The sequence below is a fragment of the Coloeus monedula genome (genome assembly GCF_965178545.1).
Source record: "Coloeus monedula genome assembly, chromosome: 6".
Taxonomy (NCBI): domain Eukaryota; kingdom Metazoa; phylum Chordata; class Aves; order Passeriformes; family Corvidae; genus Coloeus; species Coloeus monedula.
Window position 1 is genome coordinate 42,990,874 of NC_138786.1, and position 22,145 is coordinate 43,013,018.

At 44.5% G+C, this 22,145-nt stretch overlaps 1 protein-coding gene across 4 annotated transcripts in view; it reads left to right on the forward strand.

Moving 5' to 3' along the window:
- ADCK1 (aarF domain containing kinase 1) overlaps window positions 1–22,145 on the forward strand; it is an 80,647-nt gene that overhangs the window by 18,809 nt on the left and 39,693 nt on the right. For 3 of the 4 annotated variants that reach the window (XM_082284075.1, XM_082284076.1, XM_082284077.1), the window contains one exon: window positions 11,395–11,598. The exons of the other annotated variant lie outside the window; for it this stretch is intronic. In XM_082284075.1, the coding sequence (XP_082140201.1) occupies window positions 11,395–11,598 (204 nt within the window). The remainder of the gene's footprint in view (window positions 1–11,394; window positions 11,599–22,145) is intronic. 4 annotated transcript variants of the gene reach the window in all.

A 22,145-nucleotide genomic window follows, 5' to 3' on the forward strand; every position in this document is an offset into this window, starting at 1 on the left:
GGCCATAAGGATTCAGTAGACCAAATGCTACCTTTGCTGGCACACACACAAGCCAGTTTTTTCCAAATTCTGCTTCCACTGACACCTGCAGAAACCTATTGTTTTCAGTGAGAAAGCATAGGAGTGGCTGCAAGGAAGGGTTGGACCTTCTAATTGCAGTTTAAGAAGTCTATTGTGTATGAGTCAGAACAGACACCTGCTCAGTGTCCCATACTGGTGACATTGATGGGATGCTAATAGACACCAGCTGCCTTTCTTGGTGTGGAGCTGTGTGGTGTCAACTAGATGAAAAAACTGGAGTTATTTATATATATTTTTTTTCACTGAAGTCAGCAACTCTGATGGATATCCAGAAGGGAGCAGACCTTCTGAGTAACAAAGGGACATTCCTTGTTTGTTTTTTTTTTTTTGACACAGGCACTTTTTAAAACACAGAACTGCACTTTGCCATTGGTGATGACTTATCGGCACTGCAGCCACTCTCTGTTGGATGTGGTGCTATGACAGTCACTGCAGTTTTTTGGAATTGACAGCGTAATCCCATGGTTGTTATCTTTCCTGACTTCCTCGTCAATCCAATTTAATCACTTCTAGTTATTTCATGTTTTACTGTCTCTTTCCTTTTCAGGCATCCTGTTCCTGTGGGAAGAGGTCTGTACTTTAAAGGTCAGAGCTTCTCAGATTAAAGAAGGGGGAAGGAATCCGCCTCTGTCAGTTTGGTAATGGGCTGTACTCTCTTTAGAGACACTGCAATAGAAACCCTTCTTTCTGGAGTCTGTCACCCAGCTGAATGCTGGTGTGTGTTTGCATGGCTGTAAGAGAGGGAGCTGGCTTGCTCTGCTCCCCTGGCTGTTGGAGTGACCTGCCAGGAGAGAAGTTACATATGTACAAGGAGGAGAAGCTGCTGTTGCACGATTTAATCGCCTGATGTTGACTCAGATGGGTCCTGACTGGAGGTCAGCTGTGACGTGCAGCTGGTAGGGTGGGATTCGACTGTTGGGAAGAGAAAAATGCCAGCCCAGATTCTTCAGCGTTGATGAAGTGGATGTGACGATTTCTCCCCTCCAGCTGCAACGGCTGCCTCTGTGCTTCCTAGTTTTCTGCACATCCACAGTAGGAGAGCAGACTGTGAAGCTACCCTGTCTGGACCCTCAGCTGCTGAACTAGATGAGACTTAGCTGAGCTTTCTCAATGGTGCTTGGGCCATCCATCCTCATAAAACTCACCTTTCAGTGTGCCTTTCAGTCTGTCTTCTGCATGTTGGGGCTTCCTGTGGAGTCCATGGCTTTTCCAGCTCCATTTTATTGCAGGATGGAGTGTGAGAATTAAGGGAAGAGGCTGTCAGATCTCCAGCTTCATTCCTCCTGCTAGGATTCTTCACTTAGCTTTGAAAATGTGGCCAGATCTGTATGAGCTTCTGTGACACCTAATTCCTACTGTGGCCTTGTTTGAGTTCTTCCCCCCACCCTCCTCATGGCCCAAGACCAGCCCTCACTTCCCATGCCTACTGCCTTTCCACGGTCTTCTTACATGGAAATAGCTGTCTGGGGAGTGTTCTCCTTTCAGGTCATTTTTACTGCACAACATCATCGTCTCTTGCTATTCTGTCAATAGTATGTGGTTTCTGCAGGGCGTGTGAGCAGCTCCTGTTTAGGGAACACTCCTGTGTGTAATACACAACTTGGTTGATACTGTTCCTTCCAGCAACTGAAAATATCAAATGAAACGGCTTAGCAGGACTGATGAGAGGGTGTGAGTGCCCCCTGCCCCCCAGCTAAATACAGTGCTAAATAAGATGGTGTCTTTACGGTACTCAGCTTGTTTTCACTGGCATCCCATGTGGTTTGATCCAAGCTGAACTGAATTAATTTTGTTAGTCAGATTTTGAGAGATGCTGTGTCAAATTTATTATCATTTTGCCTGCCTCCGTAACTGGAGCTGCAGGCTCTGTGATCAGTGGATCAAGACATGTGCCTCATTTCATTGTGGCTTCTGTAAATGTCTCCGTGCCTTCTGCAGACATGCTGTTGAATTACTTCCTATCTTCCTTGGGTTCTCTGCAATGAAGCACAGGACAGATCTATTTGTATACCAGCTATCAGGACAACAAGGCACTGAATGCACTTTTCTGAACCTGCTGCCTTTGCAAGTACTAAATGTCTGTGTATACATGGGTCTGATCCTTCTGTCTTGGGCAAATCTGATCTGATCTTATCCTCATGTGTAACTAACCATTCATGATAATGTATGTGCCCCATGAGAGAGCCTGTGTGAAGGACCTCTTGAACAGTCACAGGGTAAAATAGCCTCAAGAGCAGAACCTTGTTCACCAGAGGTAAAGTCTGGGTGTAGGGAACTCAGCTTGACTCTCAGATTCCTGCTATAGGCACAGGAGTTCTACGGCCCAGTTATTTTAGCATGTTATTTTCCCTTTGTCTCTGACCAGCCCATGCCTGTGCTCCTTGTTTTCCTGGCTCAGGAGACTTACACAGAACAGTGCATTGTATCACAGGGGTGTCTAGAGGGGAAACAGCTGCTCTCTTCTGATTTTTATCCCGAACTGCCCAACAGCTAACTAATTGCAGCTCAGTTGCTTCTATTAGCTATTTACCTAAAATTGAGCTGGCTAATGAAAATGTTTCTAATTAATACGAGGCAGATTAAAACTCATTACAGCAAGGTCGTCAGTAATGAGAGATAATCAGAGCACAAATGACCGAGCTTGGAGAAAAATGAAGATGGAACACAAACAGGTGATCAGTGCTGGTTGTGCATGCGCCGGCCAGCAAGGGCAGGGTTCAGCAAGGTGACTGCTGGTGCTCTGCCCTGCAGTTGAGAAACACTGTATCCTCCTCTCCAGAGCATCTTGGGGAGTGACTGGCCAAAGAGGTGGACCTCAGCCTAGTGTTAAAATGTTTCTTGAACCAAGTGACATCTCACACTAGCAGTTTGTTGGAGGGGTTTTCAGCCACTGGGAGCTGGCAGAAGGGGGTTTTATCCCTCATGTGCTGACACAAAGAAGCCCGGAGGTCAACGCTGAAACCCCTCTGGAAGGCGGCACTCAGTGCCCAACACACAATGAAAACGGGGTAGAGCTCCTCACCCAAAAGGGGCTGTATCCTGTCTCTGTTAAGCAGGCACACAGGCAAAGGCAAAGAGGTAAAGAGAGGAGACTCTCCGTATGTGTTCTGCACAGGTTTATTCCCATGAAAAGACAGGGATGAAGAGACCAATTGGTGGGAGGGTCCAGGGATCGTAAACTGGGTACAGAATAGGTGGGGAAGGGGATCTCAGCCAATGGGATAGAGACAAGCAGGTGGGATTGACAGGAAGGGAACCAATGGGAACAACACATTGGAGGGACTCAGGGAAGGATCCAATAGGGCGTTGAGGAACAAAGAACTTTCTAGAACTAATACATATTAAAGAAGGAAAATGAACATACATAACTTCATACATAAAACAAAGAGACAAAATATTCAATCGGGGGAAAACATGCAAAAGGCAAAACAAGGGAATCATGGGTTCTCACCATCACTGCAAAGTTACTTGCTAAACTTGGGTTGCTGACCACCACAGCTGGTTGTCTGAGTTCTCCTCAGGAGAAAGAGTAGCTACAGCCACCTGCACTGCTACAGTTTGTTGCTAGGCCAGCCTTTAGTCACCTATATGAACTAAGTTTTGAATAGGGGTTTTAGCTGGAAGACTTTGGAGTATGTGTGGCACAGGTGGGATGTCAGCATCTGTGAGCGCTTGTATGTGGAAATTCAGAGTCCTGATGGCTCGAGTGTGTGAGCTTATTATCTGTTCAGCGTAAAATGTTGGCCTAGGTTTGGAAAAGTCCCTTGTGATCTCCAGGGAAGTTTTGCACGAATCATGAAATGTGTTTGCTTTAATTTCAGCTACCTGCTGCATTGCTGATACAAGGCCACAGCACCAACACCAGACTTCAGCTGTCTGATGCAGGCTTACTGTCTACATTCCATTAGTACAGAGTTTACTGGCCATCCTGCTAGTTGTGTGACTCCTTGTTTTCTGTGTTTGTGGAACTGAGAAGCTTAAGAAGATGGCACTTTAGTCTGGGGGATCATCTCCATCCTTAATCCTTTCCAAGCTATAAAGTTCTCTTTCTCACTTCCTTTCTGTCCCACTGGCAACCAACTGTTGTGCCAGAATTTCTGAAGGATCTTATTAAGTTATACATAACTTATACAAATAACAAATTATTAGGTAGTGAGGTACATTGCACCAGGACTTATTCCAATTCCAGAGGTGTGGATCTATCCATCATTGGCAGTATGATCAGTTAGTATTGGTATAAGGAAGCATTTGAATGGGAAATAGCTAGTGTGCTTAGGAATGAGCTTTTGTAAAAGGTAAGTAGGAAAGATAATACAAAAAGCAGACAATAACTATTCCATTTAGAGTTGTGTGTCTTCCTGCAGCATCCTTGCTGACAGTCAGTTTGATTACCAGGCTGCTAGTGTTAGTGAAGGCTGTAGTAGTTTATATTTACTGTATGCTTATTCTGATTAGTTGAAAGAGGAGATAACAGCCCCTTAGACAGAACTACACTGTCACTGAAACGGGTTCTACATTTTGTACTGCTGTTTTTAAAGCACCCAAGTACCCTATTCACATCACCAGTAGATGTATCCTCCCTAAACATCTTTTGGCATGGCCACCGATTTCAGTTTCTCACTGTGTTAAATTGAGGTGGACATCTTTTCACTTCTCTCTGGTTTGTGCTGTCCTGGGTCATCTAAAGCTCCTTCTGCAGTTTTACTAGTCCTGTGCATATGGCTCTGTCATCATCAGGGGTGGAAGAGAAACGACTATGACCAGATTCCTTTCCTGTATTCTCTGACATGTCTTTTCTTCCTACCCAACTTACTGTGTTTTGGGGATATCAACCACAGAGGTGATGACATCCTCTTTTCCCTCTGTAGGGAGTCCAAAGGACAGCCTGGCTCTTCCAGTCAGTCTCCTGCTGCAGGCATTTCTGGAAGAGTGTTCTTGTCCGGGATGGCTCACAGCATATATGCTTGGGATGCTCCTACCTACTGTATGCCACACAGAAGTTTCTTCCCAGCCTCTCAAAGGCTTAATATGAAAGACCATAAGCAGCAGTTCTGTTGTTCTGTGGAAAGAAAGCAAGAGTTCATCACCAATGTCAGAACTCCTTCAAATGGCAGGTAATTCAGTGAATATGGAAGACCCTTGGAAACAGGTTGACCTCAGCAGAAGATTTAACTGGAATTTGGGAGTTGGATACACCAAATAGGTTCTTTGAAGATTTCAATAATGCACCCTGTTTGCATTTTCTCATTGTGGCTAGACAATAGGGTAATTTTTGTCTTGATGCCTTGAGCAATAGTGTTCAAAGCTCTTTAGACATTTTATTACCTGTAATGTTCTTATGAGTCTGTAAAATGGGGAATAGTGATCCTGAGTTTTGTAAAGAGGTTTGTAAAAGCACTTTTAGAGATGAAAAGCTCCATATAAAATCAGGTATGGTTGTTTTATCATAAATATCTAAAGCCTTTCTGAATTCCATTAAGCTCTTGGTTTCTTTCTCCTCTGAAAGTGAGTGCCACTGGTTAATGTTGTATTGTGCAAAATGGGATGTAGAAAAAAACCAACTTAAAAACGGTTGTTGCTTTGTGGAATGTGCCATTGTTTGTGGGTTTATGAGAGTTGGAAATAGGAATGGGAGCTTTTTTCCCCCTTTCATTATTTTATCCAACTTTTCTCTCTTATGCATCAACTCTCTGTAATCTAAACAGTCTCCAAACATTTCAAATTTCCTTTTTAATAGACTCTTTTATATTACATGGTCATATTTCCCCTGTCTTTCTCTGTCCTTTTTTATTTATCTACCTCTTTTTTTGTGAGGGGATGTCCTAGAATCCAGGGTGGGGTTGTGCATTGAATTTATACAATAGTGTTTTGATATTTTAAACATTTTAATCTTTTTTTATCACAGTCAAACAGCTTTTTTTGGGTTTTCCTGACTCCTGCTGTGCATTGAGCACGCTGAGCAGTCCACAAAAATGTGATGCAAGTGTTGGATGGTTCCAGTTAATTGAGAACCCAGCAGTGTCTGCGGGGAGGACAAACTGCACCTCCCAATATGTGTAACCTTGCAGCCATCTATGCTGAGGGTGAGATCTCCTGGTGTATTGATTTTTCACCTGTCTTTGGTAGGGAGTTGGCAGGGCTTATTTTTCCACAGTGGTGAATAATATCTGTTGCATCTCATGGAATTGTTGTCACTGCACTGTTCTCTCCTTTGCCAGATCAGTAGCAGGAGAATGAAACCTTGGTGTAAGAACAAGTGTTTGTTTTTGACAGTGATGCAGGTCAATCATTTTGTAGTAGAAAGCTCCTTCTGCCTTCTGGGCGCTACCTGGACCTCTTCCCCTTTTCATCATATTTCTCAGTGTTTCCAGTGCTAGTTCATCTTCCCTGCAAGTAAAAATGAATGCAGGTCCTAAGATAGACAAGGCTTCTGCAGGATCATCTGGTCTAAAAATGCTCAGAGGAGGTTGCAAAGAAACTGTGGTGAAAACAGCACTAAGTGTTGCAGCCTTGTCCTAATTGGAGAGTCTCCCATTGCTGCTGTCTGTAGTGCTGGGTTTCTGAGCTGGGAACGGGATAAAATGAGTAAGTGATGTTCTTGTATTTCCAATAATTGCTGAGTTTTCCTTTCACTCTTTGTGAGGATATTTGTTGAAAGCCACTTGAGAGCCCCAGTAAATACCTCTTTTCTAATGCCTCTTTTCTATTGGCCATTGTATTAACACACTCACAGTATTTTAGTGGACTGGTGAAGAATAGTTTTTCCCCCCTCAAAATCCCTGTTGGCTTTTTATCAGTTGTATCGCATTTAGCTAGTGATTTTTAGTACTCTCTGTAATTATTGTCTCAACTAATTTAGTTGATACAGAATTAAAGCTTGCAGGACTATATAGTTTCCCAGATTAGTCTGGATTTTTCTTAAAAATAGGGCAACATTTTTCCCTTTTAGTCCTCTGGAAGTTAACAGTTTTAATATAAGATTTTCTTTTTTTATGATTATTGGCATCTCAGCTACTTCTTGAATTAATCTCTAATTTTTATGTGATTGAAGTCTTCCAGGTGTTTTCTGGAGACGGATTTCTTGAAATACTGTCTTGGAGAGTGTATCTCCATTGTAAGCAGTGATGGGCAGGCTGTTCTCTTTGCATTCCTAATCCTCATTTCACATTTGTCAGCTAAGAGTATGGCCTGCAGAGTTGGGATGACTTTTCTGAGGGATTTCATATGAGGGGTTGCTTCCACCACTTACTTTACTGTCTTTAGTGGCCTTTCTGAGCATTTTTGCCACCAGGTCTGTCACCAGATATAAAATACTGAAGTTCTCACTGGTATATTTTAGCTTGAGCATTTATTTTCTTCTAAATTAATTCCTTTATTTTAAAGACCAGGTTAGCACCTACCAATTTATGACATCTGCACATTTGATGTTCTGACGAGCAGTTCTTTGCCAATAATCTGTGTCAGTAAAGGCTCCTTCAAAAGCACCCAAATTACTTGAGAAGCCAGGTCTGCTTGTACATCAAGCATAATTCGAAAAACATCCCTTTGCAGCTCTGCTTGCTGAGCGTGTGCTACATCCCAGAGTTTCCTCTTCTCCATACTTGAGAGTTGTTACTTTCTTAATAATCAGTGTTAATCCCAGTCTAACCAGGGTTTAGGTAAAGCAGAGGAGTCTGATAGCCGTGTGGGCCAATGTAGAATTTGTCCTGCTGAAGGGATTTGAGACAGAAGAAGATTCCCATGTGGACTGAGGAAAGAGCCATGTACAGAGTCAGACAGGATTTGTGATCTGAAAGGTTTTCTGATGGAAGCTTATTCTTGATATTCCTTGGTACATGAAATGCTTCCTTTCTTTGTAGTGTGCTCCTAGGGGTGATGCATACAAGTATGTCTGTGTAAAATTAGCTGTTGTTGCCAGCTCTTTCCTCTGATAAAAACAGTCTTGAAGAATTGCTTTTGCAACAAAGAGCAGTATCTTGAAGAAAAATTCTGAGCCATTCTGGGGATTTCCGTTTACCTTGTATTTTCTTCAAGGTAGAACAGAAGCATGGGCCACCACTACTGGACACTGTGGTAGGAATGTGATGCTCTTATTTTGTCTATGATTAGGGGAATATAGTCTGTCAGAGAAACAAGTGCTGCATCTGGACTGTGACCTATCTTGGGGAGATCCAAGAAAATAATAGAGATCATTAGGAAAGTTTTCTGCTAAAAAACCTGATCTGGTTGATAAGAAAAGAGTTCTTGGAAGCTGCATTCACAGTCCTGCTTCATGCTTGCTGTACTTCTGCCTCTAATGCAGACTGGAATTTTGTAAGATGTAGGGTTACAGATTTACTTCTTCTGAGACAAGTTGCTTGGTCATGTTGTCTCTCTAGAGGTGCAGGAGCTGGAATTCCCTGGTCCAGCCAGCCAGCCAGGGCATCTCTTAAGAGTTTAAGCCAAGCCAGTTGTGAAAGCACTGTGGAGAATGCTGTGCATGGGGGTTTTGTTCTGTTTTGTTCCTGGAGCCCTCTGTAACCATCCTCTTGTTTCTCTTGGCCAGGACTCCTGCATCCATGAGGCCAACCAGCTTCTCAACAGTATGGATAAATTTGTGAGGGCTAAAATTTCCTCTCAGCCGTGTGCTAGAGGAAAGAGGGGCTATTTCCACCTCTTTCTCAGCAGTAACCAATATGAAGATAAACCCTGTATGCAAGTGTGTCTACAGTCAGTTGTATTTTTAGCTACATGAGTTTTCCATCCTGTTTTTTCCATCTCCCTTGGCAATCCATGTGGTGGGGGTAATGCACTGGAGGCAGCACCTCTATCCTGAGCTGGCTGCTTGGCCTGACACCCAGCACTGCATTACAGCCCTGGGCTGCTGCTGCTCTGTCCTGAGTCATGCTGCAGCCTGGAGTCATTTGATGGGCTCCTGCTGTGCATGGGAGATCGTAGGGCCCTGTACTGGCCTGAGCTCAATGCTGGGAGCTCAGTGCTGGGTTTTCTGGGACATACCTGTATAGAGCCTTGCCCCTGTTTCCTGCCAGTGCCTTTGGCTATGGCTGCCCAACACCTTGAGGGGTGTGGCTGGCCACCACTCTCCTTCACTGCTGGCAAGGGTTTTCCTCCACAGCTGGAGGCCGTGGGTAGAGGGTGACTATTGGAGCTGCAAAAAAGCTGTTTCCCTGTAATGGACTCCCAGTGTTGTGACAAACAACCCAGCTGCTCTAGCTCCCTCTCTCCCTTTCTCTTTCATGTCATTACTCCCTCCCTGGTTTTCTTGCTGTTTCATCTTTTATCACAACTTCCTTTCCTTGTTCCCTTTTGGCCTCCTTTTGTCCTTGCCGCACACAGGGAAGGAGAGCAGGGAAAGAGCCAGGGCAGAGGCTTGTTACAGCAGGAGCTTCGAAGCTGTTGTGTAAAATGCAGGAGAATGATGTGGGAGACTTGAGGCATGCTCATGGGTGTTATTTGCTGCCTATATATGTGGGAGTGTTCTTGAGCTGGCAATATGCTGGGGGAAGCTCATTAACCCAGCACGAGTTACACTTGCCCATATGTGCCCACCTAGGAAAATGTGTGTGTGTGAGCACGTGTGCCTCAAACTGTCAAGTCTCACACTGAGGGCAAGACTTGCACATTAGGCTTTCTCCTCACACTCCCCTAGGCCTATGTTTCATGTACTTGCAGCTCAGCACTCAGTCTGTCCCCGACATGTTCCCAAATACGAGACACTCAGCCTGTCCCATGATGTGACAGGGCACCACTTTGCACAGAGAGCAAAGATAGCTGCTGAATGGCATGGGTGTATGTGCTGTTCATGAATGTTTGTGGTATTGTTCCTTTTGTCACGTACTTCAAGGCTTTTGGTGGAGTCCATCACCACAGGATCTTGGGCAGATGAGGGCTGCAAACACAGGATTTGACCTTCAATGACTTCTGACACAGAAGCCAGAGGAATTAGGAGGCTTCATGTCGCTGTTGTACCAGGGATGGCGAGAAAAGGGGCATAGACTTTGGTCCAAAGGAAGGGAATTTTTTTGTTAATTTCCAAACTCATTTATATAACCTGGTTCGCTTGAATGGCATAAGGTTATTGGTCCTTTGACCATCCAGCTCTTAGAATGATTGGTTAAACCCTACAACACCCATTTCAAAATATTTCTCCAGTCAGTAACATAACAAACTGCATAACTAACTTGCAGCTGCAAGATAAAAGATTGGTTTACAAAAACCTCTCACTGTTCCCAGCCAGCATGCATGTGAAAGCAAGACTCTCACACAGATGCTGGCAGAAAGCTGGAAAACTTCCCTGTGATCAAGCTTTCGGGATCCATAGCTTCATGCAGACAGGTGTCAGGCGTTTACAGGAGATGGGTGCACAGTTATTTTTTGTTATTGATCTGCTTAGATTTTATTAATGTACTAGGGTAAACTTATATAAGTTCATTAAATATTATTCAATATAGCTGTGTCCGTAGTGAGAGCCTTTTCTAGTGAGAGTAATAAAGGCAGAAAAAATCATTGTCACTGAAGGATGTGGTGGCTGGTCTATTCTTGAGGAGCAGAATGAACCTTAAGAGCTGAAATGCAGACCAGACAAGTGTTTGGCAATGGGTTTTTGCTTTGGTAGTTGCGTTTTGGCCACTGTGAGCACAGTTGGCAAGTCTTCTAACACTTGGTTGCTCAAACCACTGTCACTGCAGACTTTGTTGGCAAAGACCTGGCTGGACTGGAGGGATGTAATTTCCCCTTGTGCATGTCAGAGTGAGGTGAGGAAGATGAAGGATTGCCCACATACTGTCCTTCTCACTCCCAAATAGATGTCTGTAATTTTGATTTTTAACAGACTCTAAGTTCCTGGAAGTTTCTGGGATGGTTTCTGTGGTTTTCTTCTCATTTTAATTCACTGCACTCACACTAAGAGTCTGATATAATGGTTGTGGTTGTGATTTTTGTCTTTTGACAAGGGGTTCCCAAACTATGCATGATAGTGGTGAATCACAGTGACAAACCAATGCTGCCCTATGGCCAGACTTTTTTTCTGTGCAAGGATGAGCCAAAAACTAATGTGCTGTTACTGATCATGGTGCTTGTACAAACAAGTGTTGAAGCCCTTTATATTCTGGGGCATCTTGTGCTGGTCTGGTTCAGACCCTTTAAATCCAGACAGAGTCCTAATACTGAACTGACGTGTTAGATGATGATGCCCAGAATCAAGAAAGGAAATCCTTGGTCTGCTTAAATACTGGACAAAAAAAGATACATATGTGGACATGTGCATGTAACAGACAGCAGAAGGGCTTGAATAACGTTCTGGTCTCTTCACAGGTGCACCTGCGCTCTGCTGAGCGCCTCCGGGAGTTGTGCTGCTCCAACCGAGGCACCTTCATCAAGGTGGGACAGCACCTGGGAGCGCTGGACTACCTCCTGCCTGAGGAGTACACCCGCACCCTCAAGGTGCTGCACAGCCAGGCCCCGCAGAGCACCAGGCAGGAGATTGAGCAAGTTATCCGTGAGGATCTAGGCAAAGAGGTAGGGGCAGCCGTAGCCTGTGGTGGCTTCTCAGGCCTCAGCAGGCCCTGGACAGCTAGAGGAAGGAAAACTGCTGTTTCTCAGTTATAAGAGATACCAAGGGAAGATAGCTCTTCCTTGCCTCTGGGAGAATGCCATGTGAGTTTTCCCTATCCATCAATGGGCATTATTGGCAAAGCTTTGGTAAGGAGAAGATAACAGAGGAGTAAGGGTGTGAAAGGTGCCAGATGGAAATGGCAGGACTCAGCAGAGCAGCGTACTCTATATGATAAGACTAAGAGGGTTGTGGGAGGTCAGGATGGAGGGCTGTCTGCTACACTGAGGGGTGGGAGCTGGAGGTATTGATGTTGAGGATGAAGATATATTGGCAGAGCTCTGTGAGGGATGACTGCTCTCCCCTGGCTGCACTAGACCAATTCCAGCTAGCACTGACAGCCCTTTACTTTTTCGAGCCCCTAATTAACCCCCAAAGAAAATAATAGCATAAATCACTTTTGGTGCTGCAGTCAGGTAACGCAGTAGCTCAGGAGTTGGTGCCATCATTAACCCTCAGCAGCCCACAGCACTGAGATCAGTAGGTAGGTGACTGTGTTCATTAGATATGAGGGGAGTAAGCACGGTAAATTACAGAGGGCGTTCTGCTACTTTGCATCTTGCTCCCCTCACAGTCTAGCCCAGGTTGAGGAGAGGCATTTCAAGGATCACAACTGACAAGGGAAGAGGGAGGCAGGGCGCAACAGTGTACAATGGTGATGCTAGGGAAAGTGTCTGTGAGGTGGTGGAAGACAGAAGGCTGAAGAAGGGAAGCAGTATGTATATCTGTTGGTTCTCATATTTTGGATTTTTGGAGCTGTTCTGGTTGTTCTGGCTTGTCTGACTGCATGGTAAGGAGGTAGGGGGGAAATACAAGGTAAGTGAAATATTTGCACCTAGAGGGTGCATTACGGGCAGATTTGGATGGGGTGTGTCTGCCTAGGTGTAGTTTAAGGGTCTACATATTGTGTGGTCAGGAATAACCGTTAATATTTCCCTACAGTTTAATGGCAGGGTTAAGGTCAGCCCCCAACCTGCAACATACTCCCTCTGTCAGCACTCCGTCCTTGTAGCATGGCTGGTACCAGCTGTGTTTCATAGCTCAATGGATAGATGGAGCAAGGCAGGCTGGCTGCTCCCTGCAGGCCTCTGCCTCCATGGGCTTCCATGTAGCAATCTCCCTTCCACAGGAGCTGTGGAAAGCCACCCCAAGGTTAGCCCACACGGAATTACCACACCACCCAACGATGGCACAGTTTGTGTGGTCTCTCTTAAAGGCTGAAGTAGGTGCTCAGAGGTGGGACCTTTTCTCTCAAGTGTGTGTTTGTCTAGCTGCCACTGATAATCCCTGGTTTCTTTATGCTTCTTGGGAGCTAGATGAATGCTCTGTGCCTCACTGATTCCCAGTGAGGCAGCTCAGATACAGTCTCCACAGCCGCATTACCTCATAGCATTCACTTTCTTCACATGGGCAGTGCTGGGCAATATGTAATTTTTGAGACAGAGGGAGGGCAAAAAAGGTAGAAATGGGAAGAAAGTGATGGAGAGGAAATGGTAACAAGAGAAAGACAGCAATGATAAAAGAGATAAATGAAGAGAATAACATGTATAAAAATAAAGGACTGTGTAAAACTGGGCAGTATTAAAAGCTGATGTAAATGCCTGTGTTAATAGTTACAAGGTACCAAATCAAAGTATTTAAAACCAGAAAGGATTTGAGAACCTAATGCACCAAAGCTGTCCTATCTGGAGCCTAGAGGTTTTAACAGGGTTGCTTCAGGAACAAATTTAATTCCAGTGTAGCTAGATCCTCAGTATATTTTAAATATGGTATACTTAGCTGAAATATAGGTGGCAGAGGGTCATGGTGGAGTGTCAGGGCAGAGAAGAGCGCAGAGAGGGATCCTGAAATTTTCCCTCCTGGGGCCAGCATCGCACCTGGGAACTTGCAGATGAATTCAAATAGAAGAAAAAATGACAGTGAGGGAACCTTCCCAGGGTGCCTAGGCCTAGTCCTGCTGCTCCGGAATTCAGTGGTAAGACTTCCAGTTCTCCCATCTCCCAAGGGCAGGGCTCTTCAGATGAATCTTAAGTGTAGGCAAGAAGTAATTACATACAGCTTGGATCACTGCAGAACAAATGGGAGAAAGAGCAACTGGAAATACAGAGATACCTAGGGAGGTATGTGACAAGCTAACAAATTAGGCAAGAGCTTGCAAAAGGGCAGGAAGATCAAAAAAAGCCAATTTCATGTATAGAAGCATTATATTTTTCAGTCAATTAGAAATAGTCTACCTTCTAATGTGACCTACTCCTGTGAATCTTATCATGGGATTGGATGTTTGACAAATTTTGTGGGAAAACCGGCTTAAATGGAGACCATGCCAGTGGGACTGATGTTTGAGCAAAGACAGAGCATTTGTGATGTGGATTTATGGCAGTTCAACATGACTCTGTTGTCCCCACACAGACTTGTTTGACACCCTGCTGATGGGGGATCTCCCATTCTAGGCCAGCATCATGGCTGGGGACTGGGAGCTGCAGCATGTAGCCCTGATGTAAAGGTGAATGGCATGTGTGCTGATTTGACACAGAAGGAGAAGCATCATATATGCTGACTAGTGGGTGGTCCTGTCCAACCTGTTTTAAGTCCAGGGCCAGTTTGTGTACCTATTAGGATCACTGGGATAAAAATAATCAGTAGTGAGCAGATGCTGGCTTTCTAATCTCAGCCACAGTGGTTTGGATGAGTGATGGTGGGAGGTGATGATGCTCTCGGGTGTTACATGCAAGAGGTTGAGGTGGGCGGGGTGGGATTCGCAGGGTAACACAAGTAGTAGCAGTGGGAGAGGCTGCACAAAGAAATCTTTGCAGTAACTCCTGGAAACAATCACCAGTGAGATCACAGAGCAAGAATCTTTTGGGGAGACAGTGGAGATACCACAGGTTAGGCTTGTTCTGGGTATATTCCTTGGAGCAGTTGGGAAAAGCTGTGTTCATAAGAATGGGTGATAAGATATGAATGAAAGACTCTCTCCTACCTCTATTTTTATCTTCCTTGCTTGAACAAGGTTCTGAAAGTGAAAAGGTGTCAAGCATGGAAAATGAAAGCAAACAGAATATGTTCTTTCTCTGCAGAGCTATTAATGACACAGGGAGAGAGAGCTGGTTCAGCTAAGTGCTCTCTTAACCAAGTACATTGCAGGGCAGAGCCAGGCAACTTCTGTTGAAATGTGTACACCACACATTTAGGGAGGAAGACTGATGAGGAGCTCTGGAAAATAAATCTTTCAGTGTGTGTACCTTAAAGCACAAAATCTTTGTGCTTAGAAACTAGAAAAGGTGGAAGAAATTTTGACAGCATTGGGATTAGGGGGATTTCCTCCCTCTGGTAGGTTGTTGGAAAGGACTGTCATGTGGCTGTGGGATACAGGCATATTGGGGAGGTAATGCCACTCTGTTCTGATCAAGTGCATTTCACAGCATCCTTTGTCATGTGATGGAGTGGTTGCAGAAGGACTTGGCAGCCTTTACAGCCCTGGTCTTCCAAATATCCTTTGTGCCTTTCTGTTGCCTGGCTCCACTACTGTCCAGTGCATTCCCTAATACTGGTCTCACTTCTCTGCTGCCGCACAATGATAAGGAGTTTAGATACTGGGTCATCTCCTTGCTTCACTGTGTACTCTTGTCTACGCCAACACACACTTTTACCTGTTTCTAATCCCAAAGTACCTTCTCATATTGCACATTCCAGTAGGCCACAGCATAGCTCTACCCACTCAGCACCAGTTATTACTTCTGTGTACAGCAGGATGTCCCTTTTCACAGCCAATTCTCATCAGCTTCCAGCCCATCCTTACACATTGGCATTTTTTAATCAACTTATTGACCTTTTCCCTAAGACTTCTTATTCTCCCTCTGGATATGTTTGTATACTCCATACTCTACCTAGGCCTTAACTCATGTTGGAGGTAATTTTCCTTGGTGGGAGACACTCCCTTCCTCCCCATCTGTCACTCTGTCGATTCAGAAATATCCCAGTTCCCGCTCCTTTCTGGCAGGTTCCTAGGGAACAGGTTCTCCAGTCATTGCTCCTGTGTCTGGTTGGATGTTGTGCGGTTGGGGATGAGGGCAAGGACAAAGTTAGCACCCCCGCAACTGAGGGCAGTGTGGTCCCAAGCAGGGTCTTTGCCATGCTGATGGGGCGCTTGTGTAGCACGGCTGCCCAGGTGCTCTGTGTCCAGGCTGTCATTGCTTGGGGCATGACAGGCTGGTGTAAGGCATGTGACTAGCCATGGGAGTGAGTGTCTCTCCTTGTCTCTTGACTTACCTTCACATCTAACAGTTGCTGAAACTGTTGCAGAGATGAGTAGAAATGGTTGAAGCTGAGCAAATGAGGGATCCCAAGAAATCCTGACTGCAGATACCCATATCTGCATTCATGCTTATGCCATTGCTGGTGAGTTTGCTGTGCTCCAGGAAGGCTGAGGCAAGACAGGCTCCCTACTGAGAACACACCAGTGATTGAAAGTTCTGCTTACAATGCTTCCTTTGTTCAGAGCTGGGAGTAAGGGCTGGGAGAACTCAGAGGTCAAGGCTTGTCTCTGCTGAAGCCAAATCATATAAAGGGCTTAAACAGATGGAAACATAGTCATTTGGAAGGATGTCATTCTGGCTCTGCTTTGTGGAAATGCAGGTAGTGGGAAGTAGTTTTTAATTGCTTGATTACCCAGCACCTCCAAGGAGACTATCCTTTCCATCCGTAGTTAATTGCAGCTTTTACAGGTTGTTCAAGCACTATTTTGCCATTTGCAAGAAACCTCCTGCAGCCATACAGTGAAGGAGCTTGTTGATTGAGCAGGGCAGGATACATCAATGGTTTGACTGTGATTTATAAACAAAGCACATGTGGTAGAGGAACCTCCTGTGCTGTGATTTGTGAAGTAGGATGCATTTCCACGGTGATGTTTGGAGGATTCAGCCTTGGATTCCTGCTGTTGTACCTGGCAGAGCACCAGTGCTGTGCAAGTAAGAAACAGATACTCCTTGTCTGAGAAGTCACTGGCTTTGCAGCAAAACCATGGCTAAGAAGGATACTGCCTTTTGTCAAATGTAAGTGGTAGAGACTAGACAATACAGAATTTTTGTCAAGTCTCTAAAGGGGAAAATGATGCCTAAAGATTTTTAGCTTTTTGTATATTTTTATAGATTTGTAGCCTTGTAGATTACTAATGCATGGCTGTAGCTCCTAGTACTTTTCCTACCCTTTTCCCCTACATGTTAGAACAATAAGCTAACCTTCTAACACATTCCTGGAATACTGTTTAGTCTTACTTAAGAAGAACACCACCTACAAGGACGTTTTGTTTTCCAGCTGGAAACTTAGGAGACACAACAAGAAATGGGATAGAGAAGCCTCTGGACCAATTCCAATGGGGCAGTACCCAGGGAAAAATTACCTAACCAACTGCTCTTCTAATTGGATGATATTTGATAGGTATACTAATCAACTAACCTTATAAAAAAATCATAGAATTACTTTACCATGTGCGTTTTTTGTCATACTGTGTACCTGAAGGCTTTCAAGTAAAGGTTTGCTTTTATATTATTCTAACGTTGTCTGGGAAGGTTTGTTCTATTTCCAGGCAACACTTTAAATTGCTTCCTATCTTTTTAGGAATGGTATTCTCCAATTTAGTACTCCAGCTAAAACCAACTGGAGGCACAAAAGATCACAGGTCGAGATAAGAACAATTTACTGGAAACAGCAATGAGATAAGAAAACAAACGATAACAGCAACAATATTAATAATGAAAGGTATAGGGCAGAGAAACAATTTACGTGAAAAGCCCCTGACAATAGACAATACCTGACTGTTCTGTCCACCACTTTAACTCCATTGGAAGGAACTCCTTTTCCTTGGAAGAGAAAGAGAATCCCTTTCCCCTGCCTCTGGCAATGTCATGAGGTGGTATCAAGTAACTTTAGGGGCCACACCCCCTCCTGGCTACTGCAAAAAAATTAACCCTGTCCTGGCTGGAGCCAGGGCACTTCCAAAGTTCCCAAAGTGTTTTTTGGGTTGGGTACATGAAATATTATTCATCTGTTGTTGAAACATGCCCATATATGCCTGGGAGTATGGTCACTGCAATCATCTGCAGTGATGCTGCATGGCCCTTTGATGGGGAGGGACAAAAATTGTATGCCCATGTGTACTGCCATGGGAAAGATAGAGAATGAGACCACAGCAAGGTGCTAATCCCCAGTGCAAGAGACTGCCCTGTCCTCATACTGTTATGAGAGTATGAGAAATAGAAGGAAGAGAAAAGACTCTTTTTACTCCTATTTCTGCGTGAATTCTTGGTATAGTATGGGATGCCATGCCAGTGAGAGGGAGAAGGATGGACTTGATTCCCGACCTTCTGGAATTTGTTGATTAGCATTTTAAGCTCTGGCAACACATATGCTTATTTCTGATTTGCAGAATGATTCAAGCAATGCTCAGCCCTGTGGGAGAGGAGCTAGGCCTTCAATAGGCTGTTGGGTATTACGCTGCATGTCCTACAGCATCCAAGTTATTCCCAAGGTAGTATGAGCCACTTTCTGTAGCTGGCTCCATATGGTGTTCTAGAGAAGATTAATTTACTGTGCTAGATCACAAGGTCTTCATATCGTAATGAAGGTTGCTGCAGGTTCTGTTATGGCTCCAGAAAGCCTCTTCCCAGGCTGGCAGTGTTGTCTAACCCACCCAGGATGCCAGGACAGAGCCTGCTTCCTCCAGTGTTGCGCAGCCTTGTGGTTGAATGCTCTGCCCAAAAGCACTGATGTGTGGCACAGTGCACAGTCCCTCTTGTGATTGCTTGGGGCTGTGGACTGACACAGAATGGCTTTGCTGAACACAGAGGTCTCCTGTAGTTTGTGAACCTGGTTCTGTCCTAAAATACCATCTCCAGCAGTGCTGTGCCGGGGTGGTCAGTGAAATCCATCACTGTGCATACATCACTAATGGGCTCGTGGCAACCAGATCTAGGTCAGCAAGAGCCTCTTTTGCCTGCTATGGGTATTGTTGTTCAGAGGTCCTCATTCTGCATGATGTTACCCACCCTTCTTTACTGACCAAAGTGGAAGCTGAGCTGTGGTGGCCATTGCTCTGACAGTGTGAGGAGCTGGAAAGTGGGATGGGAGGATAAGGCCCTTCTCCCACCACTCTGAGTCTCTCTCAGCACACCCGGCAGGGCTTCCAAGCAGGCATCAATAAAAACCACATTTTTATTAAAACTGTAATGAGGAATAAAAAACCTTCACATTTCTTTCAATAACTTGGCATATAAAAAAGAGATTTTTATCAATTATGAAAAGGATTTTGGCCATAAAAAGGTAATTTAAAGAGTCTGAGATGGATGGCGAATAGCATTAATGTCACCCAGAACAAATGGTCCTGCATTACTCAACGGAAAGGCACAAGTGGCTGCCTGTGCAGTCCCACTGCTGCTGCAGACTCTGCTGTGCTTGCCCTGCCCTGTCTCTGGTAAGAGGCCCCAGTCACTGGCAGATCCCAATGTGGCTGCCTCTACACTGAGCCCTTGTGTGAGCAGCAGCTGTCCAGAACTGCTGCTCCAAGGGCAGATGGGGAAAGCAAACAGAGAGCTTTATGTGGCTCAGGTAGTGAACCTTGCTTTGTTTCTTGTGTCCCTGCTCACTCTTTATGCAAGCTTCAGTGTTACTGACCCTTACTGTCGTGCCAAGGACAACCTGCTGTTCTGACTGAGAGGGGAGCTTTGGAAGAGGGTACTGCCACTTTCCATGGGTTTTCTCTCCACTCAGAGCTCCTGGGAGAGGATGGCTGGGTCCTGCTCATGGCAGCTTCTTCCTGGGTACTCTAGGCCCCATTGTCTAAGAGAGAGAAGGTTTTGAGTATAGATCAGAGGATAATCTCCTTTGACTTCTTTCAAATTAGTAAGATTTACAATATAGGAAGTTGGACAGTTGATTTTCTGAAGGATTGTTTGGAGGGCCTTCTGCAAGGAAGAGAAAAACTTCAGATCAGAAAATGCAATGAGGAATGGCCTGGTAAGGAGTAGTTCTGAACTGGATGCTTAGTGACATTTTTTTCCTTCAATTTACAAATTCTTTAGGTGCCTGGGGGTTAGTGTATGACATACCTGCGTGGAATTTGTTGGCTCAGTGTCTGTGCAGATGGTAAGCTGTGTTACAGTACAGTTTTCTCAGAGTTTTGATTGCACCAGAAGTGTTGCTTTGATGCAAATACACCTTGGCTGGCAGTGCACAAAACAGCTGTGTCAGGCTGTATTCAGTATCCACATCCTGCAGACGTGGTGGATGTGCTGCACAGCAATGCTCAAGCCATTGACAGAAAACACTTCTCAGCATGTGGGTAACCCTTCCAATTCCAAACAATCACTGGAAATTGGAGTCTGTATCTGGGATTAATAGTCCTTATTCTTGCATATGGAGACTTCCTTTTTTCGAATGTGTATCTCCTTTGCTCAGCAATCTCCAGGCATTTCTAACACAGCAGGATCTGTGTAGGGGCAGAAACATTGAGCTGCTGTGTGGAGGGACTGGCTTCTGTTTCAAAGCCCACTGCTGATATACTCTGAAATATTCTTCACATTCTGATCTTTACACAGGCCGGGTTTACTATGCCTGATTTTTCTCTGAGGGAGCAGAGAATCCCATCATCTGCCTGCCCACTGATCTTTTAATATCCTACTTGATGCTGACTAGTTATTATCTCCTGATTTCTTTCAGAATTTTACATCTGCACAGTTACTTGGCTCTTGACCCATCAGAAACATGAAAACATGATGCAGTGAGTCAGGCAACTTTTGGCAATAGGTTATTTGTAGATGAAACAAATAACATAAGATGAAGTAAGGAGTTACAGGGCCTGACCTTGACATATCTGCATTTTTCTAACATACAGAATAGACACATATAATTTTTATGGATTTTTAAGATGTATGGTGATCTAATAAGCTTTGTTTTATGGCACTTCTGGGATCTGTCTGACAGGCAGCTCTTGATTCTATGGAAGGATGCTGAGCCATAAAAACCGCTTCAACTCTGCCTGCAAGTTTTCTTCCCTGTGAAAAAACTGCTAGGAGCATTGGAAGTTCTCCTTATGAGAAGCCACACACTCAACATGCTTTTATATTTTGAGAATTGAGGCAAAAATTGGGATCTAAGGGGTCTCAAAGTTCTTTAGACCATTAGTGAGCAAAATCTGTTTGTTCCTAGTAGGCAGACTAGCCTGAGGAAGTTTTCTTATGTTATGTTTGTGAACATTAAGAATATTTTGCACTTATCTTCTGTAAGATTTGCAGTATTTAGTTTTACAGAATGTGAGGTTCAGAGCCAAACCTCTGAAGCTGTCTTTGACAACTGAAGAAGTAAACTCACGTGAGCTATTGCTTGTGCCAGGAGAGCTCAGCTGAAGCAAACCTATGAGTTTCTCACTTACAAAGCTCACATAACCACTGCATCTCAAATTGGCAAGTTCTTGGAAAAGGCTGTTCAGCACCAATCCTTTCAAATTTCAAATTATTAGTAGAAAATTTACATTAGTTAGCTCATTTTGGATAATGAATGAAACTGAGGTGGTATGAGTTGTGTGTGGAGAACAAAGCTAATTTTTTCAAGCACCTTATTGGGTGTAGCTGATTGGTTCAGGTCTATTAGCTGCTATTCCCATTTATCAAGAAAGGCTAGAAGGAGGCTAGAGCAATTAAAATTACCAGGGCTTATTAAGAGGGGTTATAGTAAAGAAGTCTCCCCGTGTAACTTTTCCTGCCCTGCCCTTTGTAAACTGCTGATGTCTTTGCCCTGGCTGCCAAAAAGACCTATAAGCCAATGCCTCCTCTCCCGGTCTGTCTTTTGTCCTTTGGACCATAACCTAATCTCTTCCTCTTCTATTTTTTTTCCTTTCTGTTTGAAAGAGGTGTAAGGCTGGTTCTTAATGGGATATCCTGGCCAAGGCCTTTGCCAGTCCCTTGCAGTCACTAAAACCAGCTCAGGAATTACAGGTTGGCTGCTCCAACGTAAACATTTGAGACACTGGGTGGTTCTCAGTGAGTGAGCAGGAGGGAATGGAAAGACATGGACCAGACTGGTTCTGTGGTCCTTATCTCTCTAATGACTACATAGCCATAGCACACTGATTACAGTGTGTTGGAGCGAGCGTCTCCAGTGACTTAGTATCGTGTACCTGATGAGGGAGAAAGTGCAGCCTGACCGCTCCAGGATACTCTCTCCTGGCTTTGCTCTCCACAGGACACGTCTGAAGTCAGTGTCAGTACTTGGCCTCTCTTCGGTGAGGTGAATCCTGGGTTGTAATGAGGTGATTTTTGAGATGCTTAGAATAGATGGAATCCACCAAGTTGCTTTTCTTCATCCACAGAAGCCCAAATATTTTGAACTATAGGAAACAGAGCTACGTACCAGTTAGTATTTAGAGGCTTCCTGTCCTGCTCCTATTCCAGAGGCTGACTTT